The 14,571-nt window shown below is 43.2% G+C and overlaps 1 protein-coding gene across 1 annotated transcript in view; it reads right to left on the bottom strand.

The window, feature by feature from the left end:
• Positions 1–1,700: 1,700 nt before the first annotated feature.
• MKI67 (marker of proliferation Ki-67) overlaps positions 1,701–14,571 on the bottom strand; it is a 45,261-nt gene continuing 32,390 nt past the window's right edge. The window contains exons 15-20 of the mRNA XM_077455514.1: positions 13,409–13,492; positions 12,029–12,172; positions 8,145–11,018; positions 7,673–7,909; positions 4,908–6,263; positions 1,701–3,792 (exon numbers count right to left, since the gene is read on the bottom strand). Coding sequence (XP_077311640.1) covers positions 3,683–3,792; positions 4,908–6,263; positions 7,673–7,909; positions 8,145–11,018; positions 12,029–12,172; positions 13,409–13,492 — 4,805 coding nt within the window. The 3' untranslated portion in view covers positions 1,701–3,682. The remainder of the gene's footprint in view (positions 3,793–4,907; positions 6,264–7,672; positions 7,910–8,144; positions 11,019–12,028; positions 12,173–13,408; positions 13,493–14,571) is intronic.

Below are 14,571 nucleotides of genomic sequence, written 5' to 3'. Positions count from 1 at the left end.
GTTCTCTATTTTTGTGTCTTCTTACTCCTTGGTGGTGTATGTGGGGGGGGGAATGGGATGAGTGGTGATGGGGGAATTTCTGATCACCCAACTTAGGTGCTCTTGATCAAGGTCATCTGCTGCTCTGAGAACTGTAGTGAGACTTTTAAATGGCAACTATAATCACAGGTAGTGCGTTATTCACTGTCTCTGACTTTGTGGTGACTCATCTCCTGATTTCAGCATAGGTGTCACTGCTGTTCTCCTCCAGCCCCTCCCACTTTGCATTCCTCACCAGCCAGCAGAATTCTAGTCACAGGCTCCAGGAACAGCCCAGCTGGGTGGCTACAAAGAGGCTGGGAGAGCGGTGCAGACTTCAGGGATCCCTGGCAAATAATTCGACCCCCAGGTAGAGAACCACTGCTCTACAGCCACTCAATCACACATGCTATAGTGAGAAGGGTCACCTTCCACCCTGCTTTCACAAATTGTTTCATGCTTATGGGTTCCAGGTAATTTTCTAACAAAATTGCTGATTTTTAATGTGTGTAAAAAAAATTGCAGACAGGACTCAAAACGGTATCAAACGCAAAAGCAAACATTTTTCAGCTTGTGATGGTCGTTTACAAATGATCAGTTTTTACGTAAAACCTTCACCACATTAGGAACAAAACAGTTTTCTGTAACTTACAAAATGTTAGCCGACATATGGCTTCAATTTGTTAGTGTATTTAACACTCCCATCCACCTAAACTAACAATGCTGTCCAAAGGTGGCCCTGTGCTCCATCATCCAGAACATAGGCAGTCCAATACAGGTCTGTTACTGGGCAGGTGTTTAAAAAGGGGGTGGTTGGGTGTTGTAATGACTGACACCTAGTCCAGGTGGTTACACAATTTGATTGGGAGAGGATGTCTAAACACAGCAGCCGACCACTGAATGAAAACAGTTGGAGGAGCCAACACTTCCTAACCAGGACCACCACATTTAAAGCAGAGTTATACTGAAAAAAGGAACTACCGCTTTTCCAGCCCGCTCCCCCCGCCCAGATTTTGCACCTTTCAGGTGGGAGCAGATACCCGTCTGATACAGGTATTTACTCCCACTTCCGGCAATAGATTGCCGCAGAGATCTACTGCATGTCTGGCTCATCCACCCCCCCCCCCCCCCAAGCTGTCTTCTGGGAGACACACAGGTCCCAGAAGACAACAGGAACCAGGGAGGACGCACATGCGCAGTAAGGAACCAGGCTGTGAAGCCGCAAGGGTTCACTTTCCAATCCCCCTACTGAAGATGCCGGTGCTTGCACTACGGAGCAGAGGGACCGATCGGCTTTGGGTGAGGACATTGCGGGCACCCTGGACAGGTAAACGTACCAATATTAAAAGTCAGCAGCTGCAGACTTAATTTTTTTCGGCAGAACTCCGCTGTAAATGATAGGTAGATTTATGGTTTTGGCCTTAATGTTGCAAGTAAAGAGATCTTAGTAGAACTTCATGACCCCAGCCCATCAAGGAGGCTCAATCGCCTTGCAGAATTCACTTACCTGAGTACATTGATAGCCAATTTTCCACATCACTGTAATTAGTACATAAAACTTTACAAACCAACAGTGGAGTGGACGTGTTACTAGAAAAAAAGGCAATACCAGACAAGTGGTTAGGCATAAAAAAAAAATAAAAATAAAAAAAAAAAAACAATGCATTAAAAAATCCACGTACTGAAATCCAGAAAATATAATTTATTGTTGAGCGTTTACAAATCATGTTTGATAGAGAATCCGTCTTACAGGATATGTAAAATTTGGCATTAAACACAAAATGCAACATTCTGATACAAAAGACTGTACAATCCTTTACTGGTGGAGTTCCACCTATTTTTTTTTTTTACATTCCGTGAAAGGCTTTAAAATAGAGATTCAGGTTACTGGTTTTGATCTTACAGCAAAAAACTGAATTATAACCCAACTGCTTCAGAGCTACAAGTTGCATGATCACCCATGGTGGCAATAGCATGAGCTGGCCCAGTCCTAATCATTAACTAGGCTGGCAAGATTTCATTTTTACCAAAAGTTAGCAAATTATTTTCAGCAAGGCATCAAAAAAAATAAAAAAATTCTTAATTTTTTTTACATTCACATATTCAAGAGGTCCCCAGCTTTTATCAGCCACAGTTGAACAAGCTGCAACAGTTTACTGTATCTTAAGACACAGCAATCAAGTTACCAACTGCTGGTTACAGTAAATGTATATCAGACTGCGTGCTATAAAGTACACCCCAGTAGCTGGGGGATCTTACATTCCTATGAGCCTATGCCCATTTTGTATCCTGTACCAGTAAAACTCATGCCAAGATTGCATTTTTCTGGGTCCTGACCATATTTACCCTTTCTGCAGCCATGCCTGAAAACATTAAGGCTTCGCTGCAGGTCCACCTGAAGGCGCCTGTGAACATGACCCAGAATCACCTGAGCATTGGTTGTACAGAGGTAAGTAACCATACTGGACTTGGGTCACTTCTCAAATTACTTACACTAATGTTTAGGCCAAAAATACAAAATTATTCTTCTGCTGAATAATAGCCCATGGTTGATTTAAGGCCAAGACAGACATTTTGTAGGTACTGCAATTTCATGCAGAAGAGTATAAAATACCCTAAACCACCAGTTGGGGAAGGGAATCACATAAAAATGCAAACGAAATATTAAAACATCTGAACACTGCTCATCTAAAAACCACAAGGTAGCCATATTGTATTATGAATTAATCATGTGTATAAAAATTGCTGAGGCACTTCATGTTAAAAACATTCATGTAAAACCATTTCCTTGGCTGCAGCCCATGAATAACAGTTCAAAAATACAACATGGCTACCCAGATGGAGGGGGAAAAAAAAAAGGAAAGTTTCTCTAACATTTTTCGACCCTTCAGAAATGTATCGAGTTGTACGATTAGAAACGTTTAAAATAAGGCAAAAAAAGCACAAGCTGCCACAATTACATAAATCTGGACGGAAATTATTATTTTTTAGCTTTTTTTGGACTTTGTAAAAAAAAAAAATTCTTATGGTGCTTTAGCTTTCCATCACACAGCAGTAAACAGCTTAACAAAAAACATTAACACCGCACTTTATCAGCTATTGTGGTAAAAACAAAAATGCTTTTAGATATATTACAAAAAAAAGAATTAAATACTTTGATATGAGGTCCACAACAAATACTTAAGACATCTGTGATTTGGCTCAAAAGTTATAATACAGACAGCCAGAGAATGGAATGATCTGAATACAATCTCGCAGCATCGCATTGGAGCAACGGGAAATAGAAATGTGACTAGAATCATTCCAATATTTTATTATAAACCACACATAATATATAAAAAAAAAAAGACTGGCAACTTATCCGACATGTACACCAACCTAACACATAGCAAATAAAACCATGTTAAATGAATCTGGGAAAGAAAAAGCCGTTCCAAATTTCCAGTCACAGTTATGTGTAAGCTTTTATGACAAAATAAGATTAAAAAAAAAAATTTTTAGAATATAAAAATGTACAATTTCGATGAAAAAAAAAAGCAGTGCTATAGAATTTAAAAACATTAAGATTTCTTAAAACCACTTACAAAAAGATTTAAACTGATCTATCACTAGGTGAGAATATATAATCTATTTTACAAATCTGTAGAGCGGGTGGATTGCTGGATTACTTTCGAATGCGTGTGCTTGCTCTGCCTTTTGTTACTACAGCTGCTTCTACGCGTTCGGATGTCTGTTTTGATTTCCCTCTTGTTGTAGTCACACTGGTAGCTGCCTCTGCAAGAGAAAAACATAGAACACATTATATAAAAACACCCAAAAAAAAAATAGCTCACTAACCATATTGATCATGTGGCTGAATTCATTAACCTGTCCTAAAAAAAAAAAAAAAAAAAAAAAAAAAAAAAAAGCCTGTTGTCCCAGACCCCAGCAATCTTCGACAATTGGAAGCAGAGCATTGTGGTATCGATTTGACTATAGATGCATACCCCATGCTCCCCTCATACTGAGAAGTGCAAGATATTTGTAGCAGTGCAAAGTAGCTATGAAGGAGCGCAACTAAGACAATGAATGGCTCTAGGTGAGGAATAAGACTGAATGGGCAGTGACAGATTAAATTTAATCACCTAAACCATTATATTGTAGCACATAATGTCAATTTTAAGACCCTGGCAAAACCCCTTTTAATGCGGGAGGCACAGCCATCAGTGAACAATACAGGTTCTGGCATGTGACAGCAACATGAATCACTGAAGGGGAGGGGGGGGGGGCTTCACTTTAACTTGGGCAGACATCAAGGTCCCATATGCAGCATTGGCCTAAGGCTGGGTTCACACTACGTGCGGCCACGGGGCACAGCAGGGGTCAGGGTTTCAAGTCTGAATTTTTGCCTGAAATCAGACCTGAAACAGAGCCAAAGACATACAGGACCCTTCTGCTGTGCGCTTTACGGCCGCCCCGGAGATGTGTGAACTGACTCCAATGAGAGCCGGTCACACTGTCATGTGAATTGGACGCGGGGTAAACCAGTATACAATTCACACAAGTGTGAATCCCCCTAAAATTAAAAGGGCCTCTACAGGGATCAATATGAAGACTCACAAAGGGACTTTGAAGCCACATAAGGTTCTTGTATTTAAAAATATGTTACCTTAGAGAAGTGTTAAGGCCAGATTAGTTTAAAAATGTGTGGTGTGCGTATTTTTATTTCTGGGTGTGTGTATTTTTTTTTTTTAAAGGCAGGAAAATTGTAAGATGCATCAATTTATAGTAACTCAATTTACTCAAATCAGCTAGTGAAAACCTGGCTAGCTGCTATAGGTCATTGTCACACGTTTTAAAAAGTAGCCGACCCCCACCTATATACACGTTTTGTAGCAATGCTTCCTTACCCGTTTTCCTTCTTTTTGCTGGGGAACTGACCATTCGTTTTTCTACTGAAGATTCTTTAGTGGGTTGCTCTTTTTCTGCCTTTGTATTCCTCGTATTTCTTTTTCCATGAACAGAAGGGGCATTCTCTGTGTCTGCATGGTTAGCCGTGGCAGTGTCATTGCTTGGGGTTTCATTTGCCAAATTTCTCCTTTTTACACCTCTTGCTGGTTTTGCCGCCACCTCTTCTGCTTCATTGCTGCTCTTTTTAGCCAAAAGACCTTTTTTCTGGGTTTTGTGTTCAGCTGGAGATTGGTTTGTGCCCTCTGCAGGTGTAATGCTGGCTGCAGTGCCCCTCCTTCCTCTTGAAGCTGACACAACAGTAGTATCTACTTCATTGTTCTCGCTGTCCACAGCTTTGCTAGATGCTGCTGCTTTTCTTCCTCGAGTTGGATGTAAAGCTTGTTTACTCAAAGACTTCACTGCCTCAGAGGAAGATTGTTTATCTGAACGTTTGTCTTCCTCCACCTGTTCCTGAGGTATTGCAGGCTTTCTGCCTCTCTTTCCTTTACTAGCAGAAACATCAGCAACACTGGACCCAGTATTGGCTTCTGAGATAGCTGGCGGTACAGATTTGGCTTCAGCATTTTCTCTACGGGATCTTTTCGCAGGGACGGGCTCCGATGTGTCAGGTTTCGTTCTACCCCTAGACTTACTAGCACGGGTAGGAGCCTCGGTTTCTTCAACTTTATCTGTTCCTTTTGCATTTTCATCAGTGGTCAGCAGAGGGTGCCATTGTACAGATTTTGCTTTTGAAAGCCGTTCTTCACTTACACTCTGCTCGGCTGAAGCTTTGCCCCTCGTCTTCTTTCCTTTAATTTCAACTGGTTGAGGTTGTTCACTGTCGGCTAAGCCCCTCTTACCCCGGGTGGCTCTAGATTCAGTTTGCACCTGAGGAGTCTCATTTGCGCTCTCATTTTTTCTTCTTCCTCTTTGTTTGGGTACTGGAGGTCTAGAGTCCTGTTCTTGCTCCTCTACTGGCACATCACTGGTTTCTCTTGTTCTGGACCTCCCCTTTGCCGGAGTTCTCTTCTGAGGGGAAACTGTGGTTTTAGTAACTTCTGCTATGCTGGTCTCTGCAGCGTCAAGCTTCTGAGCAGTTCTGCTCTGCCTACCACGTATGTTCTTAGTTGGCTCCTCAACAGGAAGTTCAGGCTGTATATCTTTCTGAAGCTTGGATGATCTTTTATCAGATTTAGCTACTGGACTCTTTGCATGGTCAGGAACATCAGTTTCCTGCGATGTTTCATCCAAATTCTTGGACTGGCCTCTGCGTCTTGCTCCCAACTTGAGTTCCTCTGGTTTAGGGTCAGCAACATCTAAAAAAGGGGGGGAGGAATGACACAAAAAGCAGTTAGCAAAGAAACCCCAGATAAAAACGCCATCTATAACGTAGCAGTCATTAAAAAAACCTGCATGAAAACAGACCTGCCAATTGTTCTGGTTATCCTGCCAGTAACAGTCTGTCCTAGGTGTGTACTCACCATACCCTACTTATGAAGGAGCACCATTGTCAACCAAGGCCACACTTCCTTGTTTTGACTACAGAACACAAGGAGAGGTGCTCTGCAATAGAGCAGTCAATGGGGTAAGGAACTGTTTACGATTCTGGTGCAGTATTATCAGCTAATAGATAAGATAGAAGTGCACTAGATTCATGGAAGGATTGGACATCGCCACCGATTAGCGACGTGCCCACCAGTGCCATCCATCAGTGCAGCCTCACAGGCGCACATCAGTAAAGGAGAAAAAAAAATAAAAAATTACCTGTTTGCAAAATTTTATACCAAACTATGAAAAAGTTTGTTATTCAAAATTTCCAGTCTTGTTTAAAAAAAAAATCCTTTTATTTTTTGCTAAACATGTCATTTACCTCCACTGTAAAGCTCGTTTTGCACAGAGTGGGCCCCAAACAATTTTTTTCACCATAATGCCTAGGATGCATTAAGGTGAAAAATCAGGGGTTTACAACCCCTTTATTGTATATGTGAAAGGGGGCAATACTGTGTGTGAGCAACATGTGAAAGGGGGGCAAGCAGCTGCACAGAAAACTACTGACTCAAAGCGGTAGTAAATCTGCAGATTTTAATTTTTCTAAACCTGCAAGGCAAAAGGCATAATGAGCTAGTATGCACCGAATTACATATACCCTCTGCCTGTCTTCCACTCACAGTGCCGGAGCCGCGAGGTCGTCACCCCCCACGCATGCGTGTGGGAGACTTCTTTCCGGCAGGGCATCTGCCAAAACTTCGACGGGGAACTTAGCAGCTGCGTGTGCAAAGGGAACATCTCTTAAACCGTACAGGAGGTAAGCCTTGTTAAGCTTACTTGTAGGTCAAAGTGAAAAAAAATTGCTTAACTACCGCTTTAAATGCACTGAAATACAAGGTGCAATTTCCAGCACATGGAAATTACATGGTAAAAACTCATCATGCAGTTTCCCATGCAGCTGTATTTTAAAAAGGTGCCAGGACTTTCCCAGCAGAAAACACCGGCACACCTGGGCTGTGAAGTAAAGAATCTGAGTTATTGCACAAAACTGCGAGTCAGACCTCGCCTGGAAGAAAATTTTACTAATCTGACCTCTATTAATTTTATTCAATACCCCTGATATACACCTTGTTTGCAAACACCTACCATTTGAATACATAAACACAAAGAGGGATCAGGCTCTCAAACACTGAGTATATTGGTGCAATAAAAACAGAAAATCTGAACACAAGTTTACCTCCAGCAACTGTAGGTGGCTCATTTTGGACAGCTTTTCTTCCTCTGCCTCTTCGTGGTGGAGCAGACGACTGTACAGTTGTGGTGTTAGACTCCACTGGCTGAGACACTTCTGCCGCTTGTGGTAGCTCTTCAATAGTCTGTTTACGGTTTTTAGCAGTCTGGCGATTGAAGGATCTTTTATCTGTTTTGGCCATAATTCCTGCATCATCCTGCGTTTCTGAAACATCTGTTTTTTCTAAAGTGAATATTGAAAAAAAGGGGGGGGGGGGGGGGGGGGGGTTGGTTTAATACAAAACAAGCCATCAGACTGAACAAAAGCTACAGAATCCATACAGGGGTCAATTCATTTTACATGTTTATTTTAGCACTAAAGGTCTTAAAACTATGCTGCCCATAGCAAGTTCCCATCCACCAGAAATGAACCAGAACAGTTATTTTAATAAAGGTTAAGTGAAAAGAAAAAGGCTTACTTTCTGTAGACCTAGCAGATCTTCCTCTAAGTTTAGGCGACGTGACCTCAGCGGTAACTTGAAGAGATTCTTTGCTTGCTTCGCTGTTTTGGAGTCTTCCACTGCGTGGAGGTGATATTGCTGCAATGTCTGGAACATTTTTTTCAGCTACGCCTGTAGCTTTAGCTCTTCCTCTGCGTGTAGGTACGCTTACATCACCTGTTGCCGGAACAGGCTCTTTGGGTTGCCCTGAAAGCTTTGTTCTTCCTCTGCGTGTGGGGGAGGTTACATCACTTGCTGCTGGAACAGGCTCTTTGGGTTGCCCTGAAAGCTTTGTTCTTCCTCTGCGTGTGGGGGAGGTTACATCACTTGCTGCTGGAACAGGCTCTTTGGGTTTCCCTGAAAGCTTTGTTCTTCCGCCGCGTGTGGGGGAGGTTACATCACTTGCTGCTGGAACAGGCTCTTTGGGTTGCTCTGAAAGCTTTGTTCTTCCTCTGCGTGTGGGGGAGGTTACATCACTTGCTGCTGGAACAGGCTCTTTGGGTTTCCCTGAAAGCTTTGTTCTGCCGCTGCGTGTGGGGGAGGTTACATCACTTGCTGCTGGAACAGGCTCTTTGGGTTGCTCTGAAAGCTTTGTTCTTCCTCTGCGGGTGGGGGAGGTTGCCTCACCTACCGCTGGAACAGGCTCTTTAGGAAGATCTGTAGTTTTAGGTCTTCCTCTGCGTATAGGGGAGGTTACATTTTCTGCTAGAACAGGCTCCTTTTGCTCCTCTGCAACCTTTGCTCTTCCTCTGCGGATGGGAGAGGTTACATCACCTGCTGCTGGAACAGGCTCTTGAAGAATCTCTTTATCTTTAGGTCTTCCTCTGCGTGTAGGAGAAGTTACATCACTTGATGCTGTAACAGGCTCTTTAGGTTGCTCTGAAAGCTTTGCTCTTCCTCTGCTGGTGGGGGAGGTTGCATCAGCTGCTGCAGGAAGAGGCTCTGTAAGCTTTGCTCTTCCTCTGCGTGTAGGAGAGGTTGCATCACTTGCTGCTGGAGCAGGCTCTTTTTTCTCCTCTGCAACCTTTGTTCTTCCCCTGCGTACAGGAGAGGTTACATCACTTTTTTCCTTTAGAACAGGCTCTTTAACCAATGCTGCAGCTTTAGCTCTTCCTCTGCGTGCTGGGGAAGTTACATCACTTGCTGCTTGAACAGACTCATTAGGTTGCTCTGAAAGCTTTGTTCCTCTTCGGGTGGGTGAAGTTACATCGGCTGCTGGTAGAGGCACTTTAGGAATATCTGTAGTCTTAGATCTTCCTCTGCGTGTAGGAGAGCCAACCTCATTTGCTGTTGGAACAGGCTCTTTATGTTCTTCTACAACCTTTGTTCTTCCTCTGCGTGCAGGAGAGGTTACGTCACCACTCTCTGCTGAAACAGGCTCTTTAATCACTGATGCAGCTTTAGGTCTTCCCCTGCGTGTAGACGTTAGGTCTTCACTTGCAGATGAAACAGACTCTTCAGGAATATCAGTTTTAGCTTTAGGCCTTCCTCTACGAGTCTGAGATACATCGGTAACTTTTTCAGGAACATCTGCAGGGATTTTTGCTCTTCCTCTGCGAGTCGTAGGTGCTTCTTCAGTTATCGCAGACTCTTTGGGTAATTCTGTAGAAGCTTTAGGCCTTCCTCTACGGGATGAAGCAACCTCAGAGGCGGGTTCTTTAGTAGCATCCTTGGGTAGTTCTACAGGGTCTAGGGATCTTCCTCTACGACTCTGTAGAGTTGTTGCTGCAACAGATGCAGATTCTTTGGAAATATCTTCTGCCCTCTGGGGTCTCCCTCTGGCATTAACTTTTTCATTTGTAGAAGAGTCCAATTCCTTGGGTATCGTTTCTGTTATCTGGACTCCTACTCTGCGTGTGGGTGAAGCCACTTCATTAACTGGCGCAGATTTCTTTGCTGCTTCTACAGACCTTCCCCTGCGTGATGGTGACATTACTTTGGTATCAGAAACTGTATGAGATTCCTTAAGTTTCTCAGGAGTGCCCTTTGATTTTTTACTGCTTGATGGAGAAGCAATCTTTACATCAGTTGTATCAGATTCCTTGGTAGTTTCTGCAGTGGAACTTGATCTCCCCCTTCGTGCAGGTGAAGTAATCTTCTCAGGAGCAGTTTGAAGAGAGTCTTTTGCTTCTCCTGTAGTTGTACTAGATCTTCCTCTACGAGAAGGTGAAGTCAAGGTCTCATTTGGAACAGACTCACTAGGGGCTTCAGTTGCGCTAGTTCTTCCCCTACGTTTAGGTGAAATAATCTTATCTTGGGAATCCAGATGTGCTTCTTTTGCAACTTCTGAAGTTGTGCTAGTTCTACCTCTACGTGACGGTGAAGTAATCTCCAAAGCAGGAGCTAGATCTTTTGTTACTGCTACAGGTAGGCTAGACCTTCCCCTACGTGTAGGTGATGTAATCTCCTGAGACACTGGATGAGCTTCTGTTGCTTTCAAACTAGCGCTACATCTTCCTCCACGTGTAGGTGAAGTTACTTCCTCAGCAGGAAGGCTCTCATTTGCAACAGTTATGCTAGCTCTTCCCCTTCGTGAAGGCGATGTCACTTCCGTAACAGATTCCTTAGGAGCTGCAGCAGCACTTCTTGGTCTTCCCCTACGTGAAGCTGACGTTACCTCATCAGAAACAGATTCAGATTGTATTTGTGAAATGGCTCCCTCATCTGCTTTTAAAGTTACGCTGTCAGCTACAAGAGATAGAACAGTGCTTCTAGGTCTTCCTCTACGCCCAGGTGAGGTCACATCCCCATCATTAACTTGAGGCTCCTTTGGTACTTCAGGGGTGACTCTAGGTCTTCCTCTTAGAGAAGGCGAGGTTGCTTCAACAATTGCAGCAGATTCCTTAGGCATTTCTGGAATATTAAACAGATTTTCAGTCTCAAGTGCACAACACAATTAGAAATCTGTCAAAACTCAAACTTTAGAATTCATACATTTCTTTAATGGAAATATAGGACAAAACACCTAATTATAGAGATTATACATCTCATTTATCTATAGTATGCATCTCTCCCCACACATCTTATACACACAACCCCCTATTTAACCAGCCAAGAATTAAAAATCTAAAAAGGATTTTTTTTTAAATAACCCAATACAAGTTTTGTGCAATAGTATTGAACAGAGCAGCCCCGAACCCCCTCTTTTAGGGTCCCCCCACCAGCACGATTGGTTTTACTTAAGACTCCTTTCACACTGGGGCGCTTTTCAGGCGTTTTGGCCCTAAAAATGGCAACTGAAAAGTGCCTCTCAAGCCATCCCAGTGTGAAAGCCTGGGTGCCTTTACACTGAGGCGGAGCACTTGCAGGAAAGGGGGCACCACACACACTATAGTACATGTTATCCTAGCAGAGAAGCTGGCAGAGATTGTGAGCACAGTCTTTACAGCCCTTTTAATTGAAAATTTCATGATCAGGCTTAAAAAAATAAAAAAAGGAGAAAGGAGCCAAAGCTCTTTTGACCCTACCATCTCCTCAGGGTCACAGAAGCACACTTAGTTTTGCATTCCCGTATGCAGAAGACACTGTCAGCTGATGTCACTCAGCCGATCTAGGCATTGGGGAGGGATCCAGACCTTAATGTTGGGATCCACCCAGCTGCCTCACCTGCAGCAGACAGCCTCTCAATGCACTGCTAAGCCAAGTCAGATGCCTTCACCCTCGCCCCAGCACTCAAGTGAATGCTGGAACTGCACACAGCAAATGACAGTCACCAACACTCTGAAGGTAGGGAACCGATGCTGCATTCACTCTTACAGGCTCTTATTCTTTGTAAATTGAGAAAACATGCATTTCATCTATCCAAATAATTAGTACTGATACACTGCTAAAAATACAAATTCAGCACCTTACGATTAACTCACCAGATGCTACTGGGGCTGGCAAATTCTTGGATAGTCTGCCTTTCTTTTTGTGGGCAGATTTAATAACCTCACTGATACTTTGCACACCAGATTCCTGTGCAATCTCAGACTCTGCCACAGCCATAGTTTTCTGTACTTCATTCACTGTATAAAAAAAATAAAAAATAAAATAAAGACACCAAGATTAGTGGGCGATAATATACAAGTTGAAGAAATATTGTACAGATCTAAGCATTCAGGGATCGTTTCCAAATTCCCTGCATGTTAGGAATAGCAGAAAGGCCGTTTAAGGAAATTTTGAAAGATTTACCCGAAAAAAAAAAAAAAAAAAACACACAGGGATACATCGGACATGAAATTACAGATCCAGATTTCATTCCAATTCACAGATAAAATGAAATGAAGCCTTCTTTCAGGGAAATCTAGAAGCTGCCAGAACTGATATTTAGATCATAACATTCAGAAAAGATATTAGAGTGGAATGTTATACATTTAGCATTAGGTTCTACTGCAAAACAGTGTTGTCAGTTTTAACATATTAAAACAGAAGCTTTAGACCCCTTTCACACCAGGGCGTTTTGCAGGCGCTATAGCGTTAGAAATAGCACCTGCAAAACGCCCTAAAGAAGCTGCACCATTGTGTGTAGTGTGAAAGCCCCGAGGGCTTTCACACTACATCGCTCCTCCACCGCTGCTGCCCATTGAAATCAGTGGGGCAGCGCTGTAATGCCGCCGGCAAAACGCCGCTATTGTGGCGTATTGCCGGCGGTTTTAACCCTTTCGCGGCCGCTAGCGGGGGTAAAAGCGCCCTGCTAGCGGCCGAAATGCGCCGCAAATCCGCCGGTAAAACGACGCTAAAAATAGCGGCGTTTTACCGCCGACGCAAGATGCGGTGTGGTGTGAAAGGGGTCTAAGGGGGAATTGCAGGGGGACTTGCAAAGTGTAAAAGCTTATCCAAATAAATTTGACACAGGAGGCTAAAACTATGAAGTCAACCAAATCACAAGACAGCTTGCAATTTTGCCAGATAAAATTGACATGTACTTCAACTGTGTATTTAGCAAGAGTTGAACTTTATCCAACATCCGTATAAAATCAAAGGGATAACCATTTGTTACTTTTCCAGCAATGGAATACTCATAGCGGAGAATTGTGCAAGTCTAAGCAATTTCTTGCACCAGTTACCAACCTCTAAATTTCAATACTGGGCCAAAAAAAAAGTGCACTGAAAAAGTTATACTGTGCTGTGTAGAGCAGATAGAGCAAGATTTTAATGGACTTTAATTTTTAAATTGCCACTCTTTTCTGGATTTTACAGAATTCAAATGTATGGAATAATTATCTTACAGGAAATAAAATTACAACAGCCAAGTGCCATACCTGCAGTATCAGTTTCAGCTGGAAGGGAAAGGCGCTTGGAAGGTCTTCCTCTCTTTGCAGATGTATTAGAGCCTGCTCCAGCAGCTAAGAAAAAAAATAAATAAAAATTTAAGAGGAACAGGTGCCAATTTCCTTTAACCCCTTCACGCCCAAGCACCCAGCTCCCACTAACTCTCCTGGCGCAGAGTGGAAGTTCACTTCTCCCCCCGTACAATCTTCTGGGGCACGTCACGGGTGCCAGAAGACTACCTGGCCACTTACAACGTGCAGTGCACGCCCGGTTGTGAAGCCACAGCTGGGCACCCACAGTTACTTTGAAATGTATGGAACTCCACTTTAACACCTAATCATAGGATTCCTACATAAGCTTGACTAATCTTTTCTTACATGATCTATGCTCTAAACATCTAGCCCAGGGCTTGACAAATTTGCTTGGAATCTAGGAGCCAGCTTAAAAAGTTAGGAGCCAGGTCGGTAACGGCGATCCGGACCTGTCCCTGGCCTGACATGGAGACGAGTGAGGGAAAGATAATTAATTAAAAATATTTTTTTTTTTTTTTAGTTTTTACAAAAAAATAAATAAAAAAATTAATTATATATATATATATAATGAGAAGCCATTTACCAGCCACCACACTCACCGTGTCACACTTCCTTCTCTTCACTTTGGGAAGGAAATGGGCGGGCAGTGAAAAACAGGCAGGGGAGCTTCACTCCATTAGGAATTAGCATTATTGGAATAGGGTGTAATATCTACATCCACCACAAGATGGCGCCAGACTACCGAAAGATTTTAGAAGGCCGCAAAGCCGCGGCCTCAATTACTGGCCGGCGCGGCCCGATGCAATTGCGCGGCGGGGGTCCAAATGGAGATGGGATACCCCAGCAGCGTTGCCCCAGTCGCCAGGACACGAATTCTAGGCGCAAATGCGACCAGGCGCCCGGGGTTTGTCGAGCCCTGATCTAGCCACAGGACCAACTACCACACGATTCTAAAACTGTGCTTTCTACAGTGAAAGTAGCTTTCAGACCTGGTTAATTTTATTGCAGCAGGGAAAGTCTTAAGGACAAATCTGTCATATGAGCCATTCAAAGATGCCCAACTCTTAATACAAAATGTCACCCAGCTACCGTAGCTATAATAAAAAGCCACATACCATAAA

The sequence above is a fragment of the Lithobates pipiens genome, unplaced genomic scaffold, assembly GCF_037356315.1.
Source record: "Lithobates pipiens isolate NorthernLeopardFrog02 unplaced genomic scaffold, aLitPip1_a1.2 Scaffold_25, whole genome shotgun sequence".
Lineage (NCBI taxonomy): Eukaryota > Metazoa > Chordata > Amphibia > Anura > Ranidae > Lithobates > Lithobates pipiens.
This window is presented reverse-complemented; position numbering and strand designations above follow the sequence as displayed.